Here is a 24,297-nt window from a genome sequence, read left to right as displayed (position 1 = left end):
GTAAGAATGACGGGCAAAAGTTTTGCAATTTTCGAACTAACCGCCCTAGCCCATCGCAATGACTTCAATAAAAACGTCTTATAAGGGCATAAAGTAGATTTGTTGCCGTTTACCATCGACCCTTAACGCGGCTTCACCGATTCATACATATAACATGTCAATCAAAAATTCGAGTTGTTTGTATTATACCGAGGTATGTTAACTGTGCTTTTATTGTTTGCACGCAATATATGAACACTCGACTGGGTTTGATTTGATAATCGATTTGACAATGAACCCGCAGATTATTTCTTATAGTTAAATCGTTTTTTTTTAAAAACATTAAGTCACCTAATCTAAACTTTACAGAAAGTCATATGGTGTATATATGTTCGTTAATTACTTCCACACCGTTTCAGTTAAGAATTCGAAACGGATTTGACGAGGAATCGGTGAATGTTTTGTCATTTCTGATGTACGTAATACAGCTTTGAATACGTTGTTATGATAACAATTGGTATTTAATACAAATCCGTTGACAGGATAATAAATAGCGAGCACAATTCTCAACCGAGTTGTAATTATGCTATTTCGTAACTTGGATCCACGTAAATAATGTAATGGGACTATGTTGTGCATCAACATGCCTTTTAACTTTAAAATATTGCAATTTTTGGTAAGACTTGCTTTCGCAATGACTATTAATCAATTTCGGGGACAATTTAGTTGCTGGGGTAAATTTGGAATCACCTCGCTTTTCATTGGGTCAACAATTCGTTGCTTGCTATATAGTGGGCGCTTCGAAAGCATTAAATTCTACCTTGGACAACAAAAAAAAATGTTTATGGTGTAGTTTCATAATATTAATTTAAGGAATATACTGGTATATAATAAAAGCAATATTTGTAAATTCGTTGTAGTCTTATTACATCCCAAATCTATATTTTTTCAACTATAACTATTAATCAAAATATACTCAACTTATAGAAATAGTCTTTTGCCAACGATTTAACAATGAATGAATCCTTTGTTTATAAAAATCTAAATTTTTAAAGGTTGTGAAGTCGTCGAAGGCTTTTATAGTATCATTAAAATACTTCTAAATGTTTGAAAAGGTGATGATGGTCAAGGGAATATGGGGGATGAGGCAAAATTTTTAATCCTAATTCATTTAATTTTGCTACAGTAATTAGTAGATTTTTTTGGCTTATCTCCAAAGAATCACAACAGCATTAAAAATAATTTACTTATGTAGTCGTTGGATTTAGTTTTAGTTTAAGAAATTATAAAATACGGAAAATCGACGCAAACATTTCTCATAGCGAACCTCTTTTTCAGGGCTATCTATAAATCCGATCTGACCTCTATATGAGCTCCGTTCTCGCGGACGCGCGGGGGTGCCCGCCCCAAATTATCCAATAACAAAACGTTCCCCCTAACCATAATCCCCCCGAGACTTGCACCAGATCCGCCGATCTAAACTGCGCCCAACCCCCTCCGACTCGCCCGAGGATCAGCCCCATACAACCCTGGCGGGTGAATCACTAGCTGACATTCATTTTCATTAGCCCAGTACTACCACTCATTATTATTTTTATTATTAGGTTTCCTGCACTATGTGTGTGTTGTGTATTTTTTTTGCAAATTTCTCCCCCTCGTTTGGCATTTATTACACGCGTTCGTCGCCCTCATTCATTCGGTACATATCGCATTATGTGTACGCACACGCATATTTTACCCGTTCTTATGTATGTTATTTTTCGTCTTGATTAACCATTCGCTTTCGATTTGTTTCAGGTAAAGCTCCAACTGAGATGAAATTGCGTCTTTGAGAACAATGTACAATTTGGAGAGGTTTTACGAGTCCAGACTGGCGGCTTCTGTAAGTGCATAAAGTTCAGGACTTATTTGACAGCTCGGTAGTGTTTGACAGTCTGAAGGACTTTTACGATTGCTCTTCGAACCTCGAAAGATTGACAAACCCTGATCGTCAGTTCAATTTATGTTACGAGTACATACGTATGCACACGTTGCGTTGATTGGCAGTTGTTGTCGTTTACGACTGAACGGTCATTTGCGAAAGCCGTAACAACAATAACAATGCTTTTATGACCTCGTTTTAGTACCTTCGATTGCTTTTTTATGTTTTGCATAAGCGCGAATTAAAATTAAATTCAGAACAACCCTTTTCCTTAAATTCACCGACTAGTTGTGCTCGTGTTAGGAAACTCGGCGTGTTTTACAAATTACGCGATTCGGTTCATAGGGCGCGTCAGATCGAAAGGGACGATAAGTGGTAGGTGCGCTTCGTCGTGTGTAGACAGACGTCGGGGTGCATTTGAAATATGGCCGACGAGGTAGTAATTAAGACCGAAAGCGTTTAAGTGACCGGAAGTGAACGTTTAATTGGATCAACACAAATTAAGAGCTTTTGACGCCGGAGCGGGGTGGGCCGACTAAAATCTGCTGGCGCTTATTATTCAAGTTTGTTTGTTTCAAACAATGATCAAACACTGCTATATGGTAGTATTTGACGGTAGATTTATGTACATTAAACTTATCCAGTATTCAATTGTTATGCTATGTTCGCACCAACTATTTCAGATCAGTTTCATTAAGAACTTTGTAATGAAATATATGTAGGTTCAACTAGGGTTTTCAATACCGGTATTGGGGCAAAAATCGACCTTCGATACTACCGGTATTATGACAATATATATTACATCTTTATTTAATTTAATATCTTCAAAATTTTTTTTTGCAAAATTTGCAAGCAATAATATATCACAGCATACACTTAGCAATAATATAGCATTCAGTTTGACTTTGAATAAAAAAAACATATCAGATAAATCAACTTAACATCGTTCAAAAGACAGGGACGTCATTTTTGGGAAAGGGGGAGGGGGGTGGCATTTTCCCTGAATTTTGCCAGAAAAATGCGTCATATCACAACTAAATATTAAAAACATTTTCCAACATTTGCACATCCCACCTAGAAAATGTTGAAATGATATCCCATTCTAAACCATGAATTCTCGAGTTATTCCTCAAAGAAAATTTAAAAAAGTCTCGAATCCATCTTGAACATGTTTTTAAAAATATGTCTTTAGTGAAACTATATATAGGAATATTATTTTACCGCTAGATATATATTTTTACCAGTGAAAATAGTTTATCTGGCAGGTGCTAGTAAAATTATATGATTTCAATTTTTCCATATGTAGTAAGTAATATATACATTAACATACTTATTACTTTTTATTTACATGCGATGAATAAATTTTACAGTAAATGTGTATTTTTCAGTTAAGTTACATTTTTACTAGTGAAGTTTGAATACATTTTCACTAGTGGATTCCGCTGCAACGGCGAGGGAACAATTTTATTGCTTTTGACGTGAATTTTTGACTTCTGAGAAGTGATAATTGTTTTTGCGTCCTCTTATTGAAAATTCGATTTGAATACACCTTGACCAATACTCTTAAATGAGAAGTTCATAGTAATATCGATAAGTATAGCTATTATATTTTTTAAATTGTCTGTACTTCTTTTACTCCTTTTATTTCCCTGAAAAATGAGTTGGTTTAGTTCGTATTTTGGACATGACCTGATGAATTTTCTAAAACTGTAATTCGTTTTAAAACTCTCCTTTAGATCAAAATTCGGTTTAGATATGCTTTATTCGATTCTCATTTATCGTTAAAAAAAACCGCTAGATAACCGAGCGTTTTTACTGTGACGGCATGATTTTATTGGTTTTGACGTGGATTCTAAACAGGGACCCGCTTGAATTTTCCCAAAAAATGCATCATTTAATGAAATACTATGAATCTTAATGAAACGGAAGTATTAATAAAATAATGACTACTAACTGGTCAACTCCCCCCCCCCCCTGGAAATAGCTGAAATGACAATTTGGTATGGTTGTAATTTAATTGTAATGTAATAAAAAATCTACAGTTCACAAATTTTCTACAAAACATAATAACAGTGCTGGATGTAAATATTGTAAACATGAAAAGGGATAATGATATAATTATAAAATATAATATATATCGAAACAATAATTGTCGGGGTATTCGAATGCTTGTTTTTCCAATCAATAAATATAGTGAAACATGCGAGCGGTTATTTTTTTATTATTACTAATTATTTAAAATAATAATAACAATGTCAATACCGGTATTGACTGCTTTTCCTTTCGATAATACCGGTATCGAAAATTTCTGTATTTTTGCAATTTAGTTAATTCAGTGCCTCTGCAACCCGAGCAGCCAAAGGGAAAATATCCAAAATATGCTTGCTTAAAATTATCATAATCATTCTTATAAATATGTAATCATAGGAATCTAGACTTTTATTTTATTTCTAGACACCTATTTATTACGACCTAAAGTTTCTTAAAACGTTTTACAAAAGTATTCTTAATAGAATAATATCTTGAAGATCACTGGTTCAGTTTACTAAATATATACAAACGCTTTTCAGTGAGAATTGGGCACACTAGTACTGTTTAGTGTAATGTCTGAAAATCAATCGTTTGTAACGTTAGCAGGTGAATATCTATGTAAATTCTTGCGGTTATTTCAATATTACTTTGTTATCTCGAGCAAGAAGAAAGGCCAGGTGCTTTACACTATGTAAATATGCCCACACCTATTCACGCTTTGTGTCCTTGACATATTAGCATATTTTGTTTTACCGATATTGACCTGTTTCTATTCAGCACCTGCTTTGTATACAATCATAAATAATAAACGCGGTGGGGGTTGCAACAGTGGATTTACTGATTCAGATTTCATACATTGATGATTATGTGTAAAACTTCTGTCGATATCGCGAAAGAGCAATCGTCACAGCTGTTTATTTACTCAATATTTGTCATTATATTGACGTTAAATTCTTCGATTGTATCGCGAATGGCACACGACCCCAGGCGTCGCGTGTCCCTCGTTGATTTCGATGGGAATAATAGTGTCACCGTGTCTCCCCTCCCTCCACCAGTGTCTCCCGCGAGTATTGTCTCCCAGGGTTCGTTAACTCCGTCGCGATGAGTTTTATTGTCGACTTTGCACACGCGAGCCCGTTTTGCATCGGCGATGTCGCTCATGATAGTCGACAATTAAGTCTGCATCATCTATTCCGGAAAATCTATTCAATGTACCACGTTTCCAAAAATATACCATCATTCAGTACTGCTGGGCCCTGATAGGATTCAACCCGAATTTCCAATTTCGGACTTATGAATCGAATAATTTAGAATGACCTTTTTTTAGCTCACATGAACATATTTTTTAGAAAGTCAGCACATTAAAATAATATGTTGATAGGTAGGCTTTGAATTCCAAAAAAAAACATAAAAACCTTCTTAGGCAAGATTGACAGTAGAGGATTATTGCATGGATTGCATCGTCAAAACAATCAGTAGAGTCGCCTTGAATTAACAGAATGAATCATATACAGTTACAATTGCATAGTCAAGGTCTTCAAGCTGTGATTCGAGAAAAAAATATGTTTTGTAATGCAAAATGGGTCATTGAGCCAGTGGCGACCGCCTGGACAGTCGCCCGGGAGGCTGGGAGGAGAAAAATTACTTAAAAATAGATATTTTAAACTCCTGAAAATTCAAATAAATTAACTAATGTTAATATGTATTTAAAAAATACCACATCCTATATTTTTTTTTAAATAAAAAAATATTGTACCTACTGGCCCCTTAAATCGATGCTCGGCAATTTATAATGGCAATTCATTTTAACAACCAAGTAGTTTTCAAATAAAATAACCCACCAGCTTTTTATATATTAAAAAAAGCATTGTATCAGAGAAGATATCGAGCGGCAGTATGAAAAGTTGAAGTAAAAGCATTTCAATATATCGCGCTGCCGCAGTCTAAGGGATTATGAGATTTTTTAAATAACCAACCAAATGCCTTTTATGGTTTTACCTTCTTTATTTAAAAAGTTGTATTGAACAACAAACCTAATATAAATATCTGTTTACAATATTATTGTGGCATTTTAGTTTTTCGATGTTTTTAATTTCTCGAGAAATGAGAAATCTCACTTCTCGATTTTCTCGAGAATTTTCGAGAAATTTTGATATACAACAAAATATATGTAATATATGTGTGATTATAATAATACAGTATATTATTGTAGTTATCTCTATATTATTTATGTACAAAGAACTGCCTGATCGTTTAAGAATCGCCCACCGATTGGCGATGGAAGAATCTTGATGGGCAATGCTGGCTCTGGGAAATTTGGTGGGCGATGGAGGAACCATGGAGGGCGAAGGAGAAGTGGGCAAAAAGTTTATTGTTCAAATAATAATATTGTGCGAAAAGGTTTTAGGCATTTTATATTTATAATAATGTAAATAATTTATGCATAAAATATAATGTGTTTTGAGATCTTCTGAAAGTTGCCGCTGTAATCGTTTTTTCCATGTACATGTGAGTTAGTAGCAAATGTTTAATATAAATAGAAAATAATTATTTATAATGTTGGTGAAAATCTTGTGTAAAAGTGTGCATTTTTTGGTTTTATTTTATTAAATAATTTTAATAAAATAAAACTTCTTTTTTATTTTCAAACTTGCTATTTGAAATTTTAAAATTGCACAAGCTACATTATGGTAAAATTTAAAAAATATTTGGGCATTGCTACGTTTACAATTCCGAAGGTGAGCGACGAAAAATTTTGTCGTTGACAAGTTGGCGATGAGTCAATTAAGATTGAGAATCTATGGTTTAAGAGAACAAATTTCTATAGGATGATAATTTGTTATAAAGGACGCGAATTATCGAAGGACCGGAACGGATAGATTTACTTCGATTGATTACAAGGCGTCGAGTTACGAAAGAATTCCGTCTCCCGTATTTGTACCCTAATCGTAGAGAAAATTGTCAATAATAGCTGTTAACATTTTTCGTATTTCGGAAAAGTATTTTTTTATCATTTAATTATTGATGTAGCTCTTACATTGCCAAGGCAAAGTTAAAAACGATTAGAGTAGTTGAGAAAATCGTAAACATTTTTTTGTCATTTAAATACTTCCGACCACGATTAATAGAAATCTATGATATATTTAAAAATCTTTTTTTAAATAGATCATGTAAAATTTTTGTCTTAGTTCGTTATCCAATCTGGTCCACAAGCTTGTTTTAAAATAGCGACTATAAATGTAATTCTGAGATTACTAAATTTGAAAAAAGTAGACAGGTAAAAAAAATAGATTTTTTACAATATAATTATTAAAATAATGTAAAAAATTAAAAAATTTTTTTTTACGATTTTGCCATTTGTGTTTTTTTTAAAAAAAAAAAATTACCGTAGTTTTAAACATACATACATACAATAAATATACATTGAACCCATTTGTTATCGATATAATTGATTTTTTTGAACTAAACTAAAATTTATATTTCACACTAGAGCTTATATAATAAAATTTATATCATCATGCAAACTTAGTATTATGCCGTTTCGGTTCTTATGAGGTTATTGTGAAAAATCTTTGCAATTTTTGCACATATGTACAATATGATACAACGATCAATAATGTAATGTACGCATTATTTATATTACGCCATATGATGATGATGATGTCTTATGCTAGCACATGTGCTCGATGGCACGCGCTGCTATAAATAATCAGACCATGCGAGAGACGACGATAATTCCAGGAGAGCTTTCGTTGCATGAGAGCTTTTTTTTCGTTTGTTCTGTTCGCCCAGGAGAGCTCAGTCTGCCCCCGCGTGCGATCCTCGAACGATCGTTATCTATCAGTACATTAATTATATCAACTACTAATTGCCGGTTTTGGCAATTTATCTGTGTCGAGATGAGGTCGCCCGCCTTTCTTACTACTACGTTATGATCTCTTATCGCGCCATGTCCAACAACAAGCGCAAGCGAGACGAGACGTGGGAGGAAAAGAGCGTGGGAAAAGCGTAAGTAATCGCCGTGATCTATGGTTTTCGCCTTCTGTCCGCGATCGCCTTGATTTACAGCGTTTGTGTAATCCCGCGTTGCTTCCGTCACCTGTCTACTTTGACCTCTTCACAATGGGTGAAAGACCTCTCTTCTCGCAGAAGCCAGGCTGATGGGAAATTTTCGTTTTTAGCCGCAGGCGTGCGATTGTGCATTTCATGCATTGTGTGCGCCACCCCCGTTTTGCGAATCCAATCACGAATGATGCGTCGGCTGGTCTCTAGTTCTCGTTCCTGCTGGAGAGTACGTGACCGAGCTAGTCGATCCTGTTTAGGAAGTCAGTGCGGAAGAGTGCACTTGTGTGTATGTTCTCGTCCTTGTGCCGTTCGTTCAACCCGTTCAACCCGCGACGATGGTGCATAGCTCGTTGGTTGCGAACCCGACCGACCCATTCAACCGGACAACCACGTGCTGCGTGCACGCGCTCGCGTTTATTATTCAAAACATACGGATCGATTGTATGGTATTGACAAAAGCGGTGATGCGCGACGATCGAGACGATTAAAAAAAATCTGCGATGACACAATGCGGAGAGGCGTCTTCAATCTTTTCAACTTTAGAATTCTGGTTTTCATGCGACTCATTCATCATGTCTTCGTTTCGATTATCACATCGGCGATAGCTAAACTATTGAGGACCAAACAATCGTGAGCGGCGTGGTCCAGTCACAGACGGACTTCAAATAAAAATAATCATTAGTACATATCATTTATAATTCATGACTATGGGTCACTTTAAGAATGCTTTTTGTTGCTAACTGTGCACGGAACCTTGCACCTGGTAGCTTGAATTACAAACTGTTCGTTTAATTATTTGTAATTCTAGCCGCCAGGTATAACCGGTCGTTCTCATTACGACTGCGGCGGTACGATATCATACTCGTAAAATCGTATCGTCGCTGTCGTAGTGGGAACGCACGGTTAAGCTGGGTTTATAATGTACCAAAATAAATATTTCCATACATATTTTATAAAAAAAAACTTAACATTTTTTGGACATTATACAAAAAAAATTTTTTTCCAAGATCCATCAGTATACGGGAATATTTTTTCTCGAATACGCGATTTTTACCGCATGGCCTCTTTGTTACCAACTCAATTCAAAATTCACTGCCACTGTTCTATTCTATAAAATCTTCTATGCGGTAAACGGGAAAAATATTGCTGTGTGAACACAGTCCATGCATCGATATCGTGCGTTCTCACTATCGAAGCATCTCCGGTCCGACCTTTAGTCGTGATTAATCCGGAAATATATTTGCTTTCATATGTAATTCTTATGCCTCATTTATTTCGTGGTTTTCTCTAACTAAATAATATAAAAGAGTATACATAACCATCTAACAAAGGTAAATTATGTAGATGAGGCTTACTATTTTATCTATCGCGTTTTATGTGCAAGGGTAGATAATTAGATGACTTTTCTTTCGACTGCGTGTTTATTTTGACGCCGAAATCTCAGAACCCTTTAATCTCCGCCCATCCGGCGGATGTTTCGACAAAGAAAACGACGAGCGCGATGGAACCGGAGTAGCGAGTTTATCTTTTCCAGGAAATCGTTAGATATTTTTCTCGCGGCAATCAAAAAGAAGTAAAAAGAACACTATCTCCTCGCCGTGCCCGGCGCGAGGATCCGTCCTCTGGTCGTGTCGACGGTGAACAATTGGCGGGTTCGTTGCACCGATCGATAATAAAACTCGTAACGCCTATTATGACGTGTAGTAGAAGTCGTTCCTTGTTATTATTAAATATAAAATATTTAAAACAAATTATTTTATATGACGTTTTATGCAAGCAGTGCTTGTTTCTTAACCCTTAGAACTCCAAAGGCACGAGGTAAACGCCAATATAATTTATATTTTATAAAGCCTTTTTCAATGACTTGATGATACAATTTACAGTACTTTATTTCGTAAGTTACTCATGGATATTTTTATCAATATATTACAGTAAAATGATTTGGTGATACTTAATCATTTTATCTTTAATTTTCGAAAATTCGGCGTAAAATCTGTTAATTCATCGATGAATTTTTGAAACAATTTTTTTATTTATCTGTGCAGACCGCTCGTTGAGAAGAGTCTATTGTTTTGCGAACGTCAAACCCCAAATTTGTGAATTGTGATCCATGACTCTCAATTTAAAAAGTTTTGTTTTTAAATTTCCATACATAGTTTTTGTAAATAAATGTTTTTTATAATGGCCGACTGTGCTAATAGAGAAAATTATGAAATCAATAGTAGTTTTACAAGAAAATTTGCCTGACGATGATAATTTATTTTCATTATTGTGAAAATAAAATTTATGTTAGCGAATATAATCTAGGAACTGAGGCAAGTATTTCTGATAGTTTATTAAAGTTATTTATATATATTATTAAAATTAGTTTATTAAAATCTCTGTGGTGTGTTAAAGACTTAATCACGACTATACACACGAAACTGATGTTTTTTGTGTTTATTGTGTATGACACAGTAATTAATTGAGATTTAGTGTACCGGACGGAATATATGTTGTGTGCAATTCTGATGCTTTTAATTATAATTTGGAAGACCCTGGTATTTTTTTGACAAAGTTATATCAATAGAAACAGCATATTTAATACAGGTTTAACGATGCACTCTGTTTAAATAATGCAACGCCTGCTGAATTATGTCGTGAAGAAGTTTTGTTTATCGAAGTTGTAAAAAGCAACATTCCTCGGGCAAAACTGTTGCGTTCAACCCAAATTGACGACGCTATAAAGGTTGAAGCTTTTATAGAATATCTCAAAGTTCCCGATAAATATTTAACTTTGCGTAAGATACAAGATAAACATTTACACGCCGTGATCCTTCCGATTTTTTTTAAATAGAGAACGACTTCGCATAACACACGGGCACACTCACAGGGGGGGGGGTGCCATAAATAAGCTCTAAAATATCTGCTCTCGCATATATGCATATATAATATGTACGCGTGCGTACGATAGAATAGTAAAACTTTTACGATCCAATACGCGCGATTTGAATAAGTGTAATAACATTGCCAATAATTCATTGGCGCGTATCGTCGCTTCGGTTTCATTGCAAATACGAGTTTGATAAGGAACGATTTTCTAAATTGACTTACCTTCGTCGAAGGTTTCGAAAGTTGAAATTAAAATCTGAGCTTTGCGTTATACATATGGATGTGTGGTATGTTTGGGGTCGTTCGCACATAATTCTCATAGCGCGGTTTAGCCACAGCGATTCGGAGCTTTCAGTTTGAAGGTGACTTAGCAGAGTTCGATCACACCCGCAAAAGTCAAGTGTGTTACGCATGTGCAACCAACTTAACCGACAGGAAGTCCAAACGTAATCGTTTATATACGCTCTGAACGTAACCCAGTTCGGAGAGTGGCAAATCGTTCTACATACATATACTGTCATATCGCTATGTATATTCATATCTTCTAGATATGTTATAATATAAAAAGCTTTGAATGCTAAATAGATATTATGATGAGGTGAGCGATTATATTGCGTAAGTATACAAAAGCAATATACAATTAATTGTAATTTACATTAACTTGTAATGAGATGAACTTTTCAAAAGCGTGATGATATTTTTTATCTTCTATGTGTATGTATTGCACACAGTGGCATGGCTAGAGTATGTGCCGCCCAGGGCGATCCTTAAAATTACCGCCCCCCCATACATTTTTTGCAGGGTCATAAAATCAGCATTTTAAAAATAATAAATTGTTTAATTCGTGGATTTATATATGTTTTAGTGCATTCAGGGTTAAGAACCACACTAGACGATCCCATCGCAAATATGCCGCCCCCAAGCAAGTGCCGCCCGGAGCGGCCCGCCCCCTCCCCCATAGCTACGCCACTGATTGCACACGCAGGAAGTAACGTGCAAAAATATGCGCCACCTTCTAAATCATCTTATTTCGTATATACAATTATATATAATATGTTATATGAGGAACCTTAAAATTCGCATTAAGGCAAATTTTGAAGTAGGGTATTTTATTGAAGATATGATTTGTACAGTAAAATTTGGTCAATATGCTTTGAAATTCATTATTAAATTCTAAAACATTATGTGGTTAAAAGAATTATATTTTTAATTTCGTATTTACTACTTTGGTCAAACTTTTATAAATATTTTTACCACTGAAGCTGACGGGTAATTGGTTAGTTAACCACTCAAAACAATATAGACATATACCTGAATGAGTGATGTAACTAATACTAGTTCGGAGAAATATAACTAATACTCATACCCTCACTATTATAATCAATTTACATTTACCGGAAATATTTTGCAATGTTGATAAGAACTTGAGAAGACACGCTGTTCGACTCATGATTTGTGAGTGGCCAATATACTGTAGCGGTGTCATGTTCAGAACAAAATATTTCAAATCATATCTCCAGCAATGTAATATCAGATTAACCAGTGGAATACGTTTATACACAAACGCATCTAAAATAAAATCTATTGTCCAAAAGTGAAGATCGATTTATATATGTATAATTAGATTCGTATTATAAAATTACGTAAAACGTAAAATATTTAGTAAAATTCTAAATTTAAATATTTTTTATTTATTTACAAAATAAACGACCTTATTAGTAGACTTTGTTTGACAGGTTTGCTCATCAGCTAATGTCTTGCTCCTTTGCATTTACTAAGAAAGTTGTTCATATAGGACGACTTTTTATCAGTCTACGTATGATAGGATAAATATTTTTGAAGAGGTTGATTTTTTTTATTCACTTTGTCAGTTCAAAATTAGCTTGCCTAAATTTATATAATTCTATTTTTGAACATCTCTATGAATAAACTCGGTTATTTTTACGATATATTCGACCGTTTTACGTGTATTTATATACGACGTAAATATATAATAGTTATGTTTCACTTAATTAATTTTAGAATCCATTTATGCATTCGTAAACCTAATCGACAAAAAAACTTGAATCATTGACAAAAAGAATCGGGGTTTGTCTAATGTCAATTATATTTTAGATGTGCAATTTATGCTAGTGTTTTTATTATCATTGAATTTTAATACTATTAAATAAATATATATTTTAATTATCGTTTTCTCTACTTACTTAAAATATTGAAAACATAATTGAAACTTACTTTGTTAACTTCCTTTCATACATACTTGTGTTACCGATCCATGTTCCAATGTGCCATATAAAATTCGAAGTGCCAAACCCAAGAATTTTTGATGCCTTAAATATTGATAATTCAGAAAGATCGTTTGTATATTTTTTCCTTTAATAAATCAAGTTTTAGTTAGTATCTTTGTGGGAAAAAAACTTGTTTGAAATTATATACGAGTTAACGAACCCTCTCTTTTAAAAGCGCAAGTCATATGAAATTATGAAGTGCAAGTCGTTTTTGTCTCGAGAAATTTTGCTTTGTTTTGGCATATTCGCGTGTGTTGTTTTTCGTTGTCGCCGATGTGTGTGCACTCTCGCTCTAGGAGCCACACACGCACTCCAACCACCGTCGACGAGCAACGCCGCCGGCTGCACGTAGGTCAATAGCGCCACGGGCGAGGGGAACAGACGGCTAAGCCCGACTCACACGAAGAGCTTCTTTTTTATTGTTTTATTAAGCCGATTGTTCTGAATTATCTGGGCATTGTCTTAAGCTTAATTCATAGCTTAATGTGACTAAAATGATGTACTTTTCATTTTACCTTGGTAAAAATGCTAATGTGTTTTGTACATACTTCCCTTTTAAGAAGTATTACTCCGAGAAATTTTGTATCTAGCTTTCTAGAAAATATTACAACTTGTCGTTCGTTTTAACCGAAGTAATCGTTCTAATAGATTTGAATATTTTCAAATTGGCAGAATATAATAATACAAAGTCCAAGGATACAGTAACGGACAAATATATTATCCTTGTGCTACTCCAGAATATGTTAACTTTTGAGCGTTCGTCGTAAATTTTATGACAAATTCAATTGTTTCCACATAAAACTTTCTGGGAATACCAGCTGCCTTGAAAATTAAACATTTTATTAGTTCAAAACTTTCATTTAGATTTCAAAAGAGCAAAGTGCATTATTATCATGTTAGTTGCGAACGGTCAGTATAAATAATGAATAGGATCAATCGATTTTTTCTGAGTATATATAGCTTTATTGGTCAGTATAAACCTAATATTTGGTCAGTATAAACATAGAAAGCTCAGTATCTGCTCAATTTGCCCAATAGCCATGATTATAAAAAGTTGGTCATCGTTATTAAATAATTAGTATTTAAAATAATGAATTAATCTTATTAGATTATTACAATATATAGTTTTAGAACTTTCTCTGGGTTTGGTTTGGGTTTGAAACAAAAATCGACGTTTCGCAACTTTTTTACACGTATCACGCTAGTCAAATGACAGTTTAGAGACAAAAAAGTTACCCTTAAAACAGCTTGATAATGACCATGTATTATTAATAGCTTTAATATGACCGGTGTATAACGACTAAGTAATATAAATACTGACCATTTAATATAAATATTGCTCTAAAGTTGATTTAAATACCGATAATTAACGTTGCGCCGATAGACGTGTGAGTTACCTATTCGAATTCCCGTATTACTAAAAGATGTATTTTTCCTCAAAAGCTGGCAATTTACTACAATGAAATGTCGTGTATGTTAGTCTGATTATATAATAAAAACCAGTGATTTCTCAAGCATGTGTAAATCATATGTAAAATCAAATTAAATAAAAAATTGATTTGAACTAAAAAGTAATTCCTTAACGTATTTTATTAATATTAAAAAAAATGTATGTATACCGATTGAAACAAAAATAAAATATAACGACAATTCAGAAAATGAGATGAATGCTATTATAGTTTTATATCTTTTATTACTTTATTAATACATCAGTTGCTAATTTTAAACTTCAAATTCTTAATAGTGCTTGTAAATGTTCAACGGTGAAGTTTGACCTTAAGGGTTTTAATTGAGGTTCATTACAGAAAATGTATGTTCACATGTTTAAGTTTATTAAAAAAGAACAAGCATTTTTTGAGCAAAATCGTGGAGATTTCCGAATTTGTACGAATTGCATATTTTTTACGACGATATAATGCTTTTAAATCAGGATTACACTGCATGTATATCATCTTTCGTTTGAGTTCATGCAGTATATTATAAATGTTAACTGAAAATGGATTTACTAAAACTATCGATACACTTTTTTTTTAATTTTGTCCAAATCTACGAGGAAATTTATCAATCAGAGCTTTGACTGAAAGGTTATCATCTCGCATTAATTATCATTATTTTTATGTTCAGAAAATGATCGACGATTTTATTAAATAAATGTTGCCAAAACAGATGCAGTTTTAAATTAATATATTTATGTTTTTCTTGTAACGCATTGTTGAAAATATTTAGGTGTACTTTAAGCACAATACCAGTAATGACCCTTTTGTTCTTGAAAAACAATGAGATTTTCAACTATATAATCTTTTAGCTTTTTTGCATTTCATAGGCTGAGCCTTTATCTGAAAAATTGTTTGTGATTCACTTTTTTAGAGAGGATAAAATTAAAACAGTAATATTCACAGGTTGTGAAGTACTCAATTTCTAGCACATTTTTACACAATATTTATTGGTGTATAATATAATGTATTGTTATCAGTATATTGTTTACTACTCCAACATTTTTTTAAGATATATGTATAATATATACGTGGGCCGCCATTTGTCTAAAGCTTTTTTCGCGACGGACCGTAACCGAAAACATGAAAACCCACGCGGGCCGCAACTCTTACAAAAAACAAATTGTATTTTTATTTTAAATAAAATCATGTAATATTGAAAAAAAAAATAATGCTGTTAATTTTCTTATTAAATTTTAAAAAACAATTTAAAAATATGGCACATTTAAACATAAAACTATAATATATACATAATGCGACATAAACAAAAATAAACACAATACTAAAAGATTTTGCTATGGATGACTATTGATATATAAACTTTAAAAAAAGTCTGGGTTGGCCACGGAGTAACTGCTCATGGGCTACATGCGATCCGCTGAGCTCTGGTTGCTCATCGCTGGCTTAAACGAGAAATTGAAAATAAATTAATTCAGAACTCTGAACAATTTAGTCAGTGTTGACAATAAAGCTAATCCCCAGATATCTAAACTTGTCTTATCTACCTATCTCTAACATATATGAATACAAAATGATTGAGAAGGAGATTAAAAAGGATCTGTAAAGATCTAGAATCTAGTATGTACGATAAATACATCAGAAGCTGATAATTTATACAAACAGAGTAGATTTTTTCTTGAAGATAATTAAAATATGTATATATTTTTAATATCAGTCATATCGTAGCAGCAAATCAAACTACCACGTTTCGTCTGATCAACCGTCGGAAGCCGGTTAAATTTTTTGCCAATTTACCATGAATTTGTTTCGGTGTTAAGCCATTTTTGTGCAGGTATGTTGTTCTTTTCACAATGTGCTATTCTTTCATTTTTGAAAAAGCCTATGAACACTACACAAATTAACGCAAAAATTTGTTGATACAAAAATGATATTAACCTAATTTCATAAAAATTGGTAGTCAGGTAGAAATTTATCTCATTCAAGTATTTTTTATGTTGATAAACTACAGTAAAAAATAGTATAAGCCATCCCTGTTCAAGTTCGAGTCGACGAACTAAAAGATAAAAACGAATAAAAAGCTGCAGTCACGTTGCGCGCGTGCGCGGTGTGCGTCGGGCTTTAGCCGCGCACCGCGTGTCGGACGGCGTGGGAGTATGCTGCGAGTGCACTCGGGGGCTGGCCGCGCTGTTGTGCGGTCGCCTTCCGTCGTCGTTGTACCCAGTCTCCGCGTCCGCGAGCTTTCCGAACCGTGTTCTTACGCGACCATGTGCTTTCGCTTATCATCCGCTCGGACTAGTGTTGCGTGTTGAGTGTTTCTATAGAAATAAATGTGCGGCGCCTCCTGCGAACAACTGCCCGAGATGCGTTGCGACGTGGTCGTCGGCGGCCGGGAGAGCGGCTCGGGGATCGGCCTGGTGCATCAGTGGAGGTTCATCGACAAGCCCTTACTGAATAAATATAGTTCCCTCGACGGGCGTGTCCTCCCACCGCCCGGCGGACCAATAGAGACGCGAGGTTTCGTCCCGACACGCCTATCGCGCGTGCGGCCCGATGCAAATCGACGCGCGTATTTTTGACAATCGGTCGACGTCCTTATTATGCATCCTTTCGTCGTCTGCGACGTGTATTTCGAGACGGTCGTTCGGTCGAATTTGCAACGATGCAAATTTTTGATAACTCTCCAAGACTTCTAAAGCTGAGATTTACGAAAAATCATCAGAAAACAAACATAATTTCGGAGAGTGGCAAATAACAATTCAAAGCTTAGAATCTGTGATTTATACACTACCATATTTTAATTAAGTATGATTACCCATTGCTAACAAACAACAAAAAGCATTTGTGATCCGAGATTTATATAATTGAGGTGTATAAAAGATTAAGGGCGAATTCAACAAGGTTTCAACTTTTTATTTTATAATTTTTCATCAAACCTCGAAGAGTAACATAGTAAAAATTGGATTTCAGAATATAACTTCGAAGGCTTATAAAATAAAAATAAACTTGAACTGCGCGTTAACTGTGCTCGATGAATATTGATAATTTACCAAAATTTAAACTCGAAATATTTGTATGAAAAGCATATGTTGAGTTCGTCCTTAATATTCTTATGATTGATAAGATGGCAAAATTATCCCGTCTTTGCTATGCATCGTCAGTAAATATATTTTGAAATAAAAAAAAGATAATTATAAATAAATTCAATAGAAGTTTATATAAATAAATTCAATAGAAGTACTACTTTTCACATTCTTTAAAATTATTATCAAATTTTGAGTAAATAATCTATGTGTGTGTAAACTAGATATATATTTCATGAATCGCTGTGTTACTTTAACAATTATCAACTACAAGAAAGGCAAAAAATGTGTGGTGTTATAAATAATTTAAGTGAAGTAATAGTGAGATTTGCGAAGTGAGCAATGGTAATCCAAAAATATTGAAACTTCAAAACAATAAAATAGGGTGAAATTTAATAGTAATTTATTTTAAGAGATATGTGCATTTATTTTGTTCCATAAAATGAATTGTCTGCATTTATTCAAGGAAAATCTTTTCTTCGGAAAGGATTCGTTGCAGAGATATTCATGGTGTGTTCACTTTTCTGACCAATGCTTGCTCGCTCGTAGTAATGCACAAACAAATATTTTATATATTGCTCATTTAAATTGCCCTCAATATAATCTATTTTTCTAAAACAAATCTTCGATTATATTTCTGCGTTAATTTTAATCCACATAATATCGAAGAGTTAGAATGATCTGTAGAGACAATTTTTGTAGTTTGCTCCTAAATAATTTAACATGTTTAATTGCCAATTTATATTTATAAATGTTTATGTTTTTATTCTAACCATTTGATATTTATTCTGACCCTGAATAATATAATTATGATCAGGCTGTTAATAAAATTCTGAACGAGATTGGATTTTTATTCTGAACCAAAGTTGGTTTAAATTCTGACCATTTAATTTGCTGGCTTAAAGAATCCAATACTGATTCAACTCCGGATTATCCGGATTGCAAACATTTTGTAGCAAAATTGTTTGGACTATACAGGCGGCCCTCGACATTCGCACATAATTAGTACATGAAAATGTGTGCCAATGTTGAATGTATGAAAGTCGAGGGAAGTAAAAAAAATTGAAATTGTGTGTATTTTAAAATATTTATTTATCAAGTAAATATAAAAGGCGTTTAAGAGACACGTTTAACTGGGGTTTGCGGGTGCTTCCTTTGAAAAGTTATCAAGAGTTAACTGTTTTCTACTATTTTTTTTCTTTTCTTCATATAGTATTTTATAACATGCTTTTATTGATCGCCCCACGCACTTGAGATATGCGTTCTCCATTGGGATCACAATCTTCCATAATATTTAAAAATTTGTCAAGGTGCGTGAAGGCTTCATTAATATTTTTCATTGTTAAAGAGTTTTCCAAAATAAACCTGTCTCATCTACATTAAATATTTGGCTAGAGCAGGGTTTCCCAAACTTTTTCAGCGACGGAACACTTGGCAAATCCGAAAATTTTAGCGGAACACTTAGCTTATTTTTTAGGCTGGGTAATTCATAATAAAATAAAACATGTTATTAAAGAAATGTTATTAAATTTATTTAATAAACATAAAAACACAAATAAATAAAACTCCTATTGACTGATGTATTGGGTTTTTAAATAACAATTTTTTTATATCAGGCACAATTTTGGTTAGTTGTATTTACATATCTGCCGTGGCGTGGAGTCTATTTCTGTATTTTGTTTTTGTTGCAATATACTTAAAAAATCTCACTTCGCATAAATATGTCGTGAAAAACGGAAGTAAACAAACCAGAACTTGTTTTGACACCTTGGGGGAACTCTTCAGTCAGACTCGCCCAGAAATTATTTAATGGTTGATATTTTTGTTTCAAATCAGAGTCATTAACTAAATTCTCCTAATCCCTTAAGCCCACTGGTTTTACTGTTACGGAAAATGGATTCCGAACCCAGGAATCGTCCTTACTAGTATTCGGAAAATATTTCGAAAGAGTTATTTTCAAGTAATATAGGTGTTCTAAAAATACTTGTGAAACTTTTTTATCTACTTGAAAATTCAATTCATATCCAAGACAGGAAAACAATCAGAATTATTAGATTCAACCGATAAAATCTGAAATTGTAATTTTTTATCAAAAGATTCAATTTTATCTCTCATATTAAAAATTGTAATACTTTTTTTTTGTAATTATAAGTTAACATAATTTCACTCTGTAAAAATATCCGCCAGATATGCAGATGTATCAACCAGGAAGGATTTGTCAAAAATTTTATAAAATGATGTTGCAAATTATTTTGTGCTTTCAAGAAGACTAATAATTCATTTCGAAGTTCATAAAGTCTTAATAGTACTTTTCCTCTGGATAGCCATCTCACTTCAGTATGTAATAAAAGTGCTTCATGTTCACTACCCATTCCATCGCACAAAATTTTAAATAATCTGGATTGAAGTGGTCTAGATTTTACATAGTTTATCATTTTCACGGCTACTTCATAACATTTTTTAAATTTGTGGAAATTTTTTTAGTCAACAGTGCATGCCTATGCAAAATACAGTAACTGCTAGTAGCATATGTAGTCACATAAATAAAATTCGTATAACAAGCACTAATATCGTGTGATTAATTAACAAAAAAAATATTGTTTAAATACGATCAAATTTTAAAGATAAAAAAACAACACCGACTTATGAAACTTTTCCCTCCAGATTTTATACACATCAATGTTGAATATTTAACACATATTTTCAAGCTTTTTTATCAGATTTATGAACAATTTTTATGTATTAGCAAGACTAACAATTTTTTTAATCTACTCTAAATTTTTGTGAAATATCTATTTAGGCTCCGCGGAACACATATTTTGGATCCGCGGAACACCAGTGTTCCGCGGAACATAGTTTGGGAAACCATGGGCTAGAGGAATATTCTACATCTTCAATTATTTTGGATAATTAGGAAATAAATTCTTTTGCAGCATCTTTATCCGCATCAGCCGATTCTCCAGTAAATTTAATATTATGAAAAGAATACCTCATTTTAAAATTGTAAAACCAACCGTTACTTGCTTGAAAAACCGTGTTAAAATATTTTTTTAATCTATCCTTCCAATCTTTGTGCAAACTAAGAGCTTTTGCTTGAATAATTGAAATACTCAGAGGGACATCTTTTTGATGTTGGTCATCGATCTACGATGACAAAGATTTTCCATTTCATCCATGTTTTTTTTTTGCTGTTATTTTTTGGAAACATATCATTAAAGATTGTGGAAATATATCTTTATTTTCCACAATTTTGAACGTATTCTTTAATTATATTTTTATTTTGCAAAATTGAACATATCGTAGACCTGTTTATATCATACGAACGTCCGATTGAAGCAAAAGATTCACCGCTATCAGAACGTTTTTTAAAAAAAAATTGTTTTTTTTTAAATGTGCGAAATAGCGAATTGTGCGAAAGTCGAGGGCCGCCTGTACATCGTTTTTACAGAACCCGAAATGAAAATAATAGTTCATTGATTCACTGGAAAATAATCAGTACCAATTTCAATCAAAAAATAAGTTAGCAAATCTTTATCATACTTGTATTATGCTGTTCTGCCCCCCCCCCCACAAATACATCTCAACATCCCTCATTTTATATAGAGTTCTAAAATAACGTATTATTCTCTACCTAGTTGCATAAATTGATATCTAATTATTTTAATGCACTTTGTCTCTCTCGATTAAAGCGTAATCAGCACACATATGTAGATTGTGTCATAAAGGCGCGCCAATTTCCACGATGTCACACTATCGCACAAGTTCGCGTCACCGACTCGTCATAATCGGCGTCGTGAGTGACGATATCACTCTCATTGTTCGTCGACTGTGGACAAACAAGTGCGATGCTCTTGAACCGGCCGATGTGAATGGCCATAATAGACTGTTTTTTTTTATATCTCGCGCAACGCCGTTTGCTATTTACATCGCGACAGTTACAACAAACAATATCACCTGTTGGTTTCTTCGAAAAATATGAAATGCTCTTGGCTTAGCTCTCTGGAATCGCCGTTTTGGATCCTAGAATGCGTCTCCCGACCCTCTCGTCGTTTCCGTCTTGCCCATCTGTCGCATCTCTACCCTCGTCTCTTCTCTCCCTTTCGCCCCGGGCGCTTTTTATTTATCCTCCTCCCGCACCCCCTTCGCCCCTCGGCTGGAAATCCTTCGAGCGCGGCCAAACTCGTTCCCGGCCTCTTCTTTTTTCGAACGCTCGCTCCGTTCGCACTCGCGTTAACCGACGCTCTCTCCTCTCTATTCGTGAGGTTGGCTTTCTAAGCTCTCGACTAGCTCGTCCGAAGGGACTGCGCTTCTCAAACCGTGCGAGATCTCGTCCGTCCCGAGGTCGATAAACCTCATCGACAATCGTAGCCTAGCTACGACTACATTGACACCTTGCTAATATCTCATGGTCGTTATTCTCCCAGTAGAAGAATTCAACATCATTCTTCAAATCTTCGCTTTGTATGCGGAAATTATGCATATGGCCATTACACTTCTCGACGGCGAATCCGTTGAATGTGACATATCTGCCGAAAAACCTCTGAGATTACAATTCATAACATGTAAAGTTATACGCTGATTTTAAATCTCACGTGTTGTTTATGTTGTTTTAATAAAATAATCACAGTTTGGTTTACATAAAAAATAAGGTATTAAATCTTTTCAAGAAGCGAAATAATGTGTAAACTACGTGTCACATACATACATTTTTTTTTCTAGTTCTAAATGAGTTTAATAATCAATTATAAAATTGCAATCAATGAGTATAATGCAATCAAAGTTAAAAAAAACCAACGATCCGAATAGTAATATATTGAAAATCTTAACCATTTTGTATAATTTTGAAAAGCACCAGGATACCTTGTATTCCCAGTTATCATTATTCATATGTCGTTGACAAAAGCCCGCGTCACTTTTCATCGTTTCACTGTCGCTTTTGCGCTCTGATATGATAAATCTCAGCTTTGTTCCACATCGGTCGCGCTAACTGGGTCACGGTTGGCCGGAGAGCGATTGCAATTCTGCTGCAGTTAGAAAATGCACATTTGCGCATTGTGCAACGAACGAGATCGACCTTACGTTCGCTCCTTTTACTTCTAGATACGTGTTGCAATAGATTATGACCCGATTTGTTGCAAAGTCCGCGTACACAGCGTGCGTTCTATTGTTATCCATAGATAGGTATAGGTACGGCACCCCTTCGGCGAATCGAAATTCGGAACGGATAACGTAAATAAATGGAGTTATTCCTTCGCGCGTTGTGCACGTCGAGTGGAATTGGAAAATGTATTATATAGTACGGTGTATGCATAAACATAATGGCGTTCTTTACGCGTTTGTTTTCGACAGGAAGGGAACGCGCTATGCATACATACATATATTACCGAGATGTTATCAAATTAAGTTTTTAATTGCGGTCCAATTGATTCGCTCGCGTGTGTATGTGTATTATGAGCAGGTTTCACGCTTCGGATGCAGCGAACGATGAGATGTTTCGTACGAAGCGTGACGCCAAAGAAAAACGAAGACTAAGTTAACGCAATTCTCACTATCGACGTGTCGATTTGCATTACGAAACTCGATTCTCATATGCAATTTATGTGTGCAAATGCGTTTTCTCCCATTGCGTGTCGTTGCATCGTGGTCGAACAACGGTATCGAGAACTTGACGCTTGTAAATTAACCAATGAGCGCAACTTGCGGAAGTTTCGTTACGCAATCGTCATTTTTAGCATCAATGGTGCGAACATTGACATTTTTTACAAATAGAAATTACATAACAAGACGCGAGAGCTTCTCTTCGTTCACTTTCAATTAAAAACAATGAAGATCTCGCTGCAAGATCAGCCTCGGCATAGATGTGAAGATTGATTTATAGCTTTTATGAGACGGCAAATCAATCATATGCTATTATATTTGTTCGTGTCTCGGAGACATATTTTTTAGCTTCATAGCTCTTGAAATAATAAGTAATAGAGCTGCTCTCTTAAATAATAGTGTCAGTAAAATATATATAAATAAATTCCTAATCGCTTTATTTTTGTTTTGTGACTTTCTATAAGTGTTATTATACATTCCAGCGGTTAGTGTAGTGATTCATGGCCTCATTTTCCCCACATGACAAACGTCAGCATGTTTACCGATATTCGTTGTTAAAACCAACGTATTTTACCTTTTAGTTGTTTCATACAAACCGCGACACTAATGAATTTTTTTTAGGCAAACCTCAAAATGTTCATCTTATCAATAACTGACTATTGTGTTTTATATAAATTGTAATAATACTCATTCTCATTCCATGTTTGATTGTGGCATCCACGTGTAGTCAGTCATATTTTCAAGCATGATCTCACTATGGGATTACAAGTTATTCACAGTGATAATCGTTGACCGGTATGTCTAAAATTCTGAATTGCTCTAAGCTGAAAAGTTACTCGTTCGCTATGCGAATTGCGCGCGGTTTCGCAATTTGTCTCGTATGTCTCCGCTGGGACGACGCGTTATTAAACCCCCGGCAACGAACGGTATGTGGATATGGGAGAGATGGGGTAATGCTGTCTTTTGTTTCACAGACATTCTTGCTGCGGGTCAAATTTTTTAAAAACGCT

General features: G+C 34.3%; 1 protein-coding gene and 1 long non-coding RNA gene across 3 annotated transcripts in view; both read left to right on the top strand.

Moving 5' to 3' along the window:
• The window catches only part of LOC148227483 (uncharacterized), a 42,555-nt gene extending 39,520 nt beyond the window's left edge, over nucleotides 1-3,035 (top strand). The window contains exon 3 of the long non-coding RNA XR_015811890.1: nucleotides 1,777-3,035. This is a non-coding gene — a long non-coding RNA (uncharacterized LOC148227483). The remainder of the gene's footprint in view (nucleotides 1-1,776) is intronic.
• The window catches only part of jing (AE binding protein 2 jing), a 118,450-nt gene that overhangs the window by 65,912 nt on the left and 28,241 nt on the right, over nucleotides 1-24,297 (top strand). Inside the window, exon 1 of one of the 2 annotated variants that reach the window (XM_088201233.1) lies at nucleotides 16,776-17,037. The exons of the other annotated variant lie outside the window; for it this stretch is intronic. Coding sequence (XP_088057359.1) covers nucleotides 16,937-17,037 — 101 coding nt within the window. The 5' untranslated portion in view covers nucleotides 16,776-16,936. Of the gene's footprint in view, nucleotides 1-16,775; nucleotides 17,038-24,297 lie in introns of those variants that run through there. 2 annotated transcript variants of the gene reach the window in all.

Source organism: Plectrocnemia conspersa, unplaced genomic scaffold, assembly GCF_051122295.1.
Source record: "Plectrocnemia conspersa isolate PC_06_02 unplaced genomic scaffold, ASM5112229v1 ptg000013l, whole genome shotgun sequence".
NCBI classification, from domain to species: Eukaryota; Metazoa; Arthropoda; class Insecta; order Trichoptera; family Polycentropodidae; genus Plectrocnemia; species Plectrocnemia conspersa.
The sequence above is the reverse complement of the archived record's forward strand: the minus strand, read 5'-3'. Positions and strand labels throughout refer to the sequence as shown.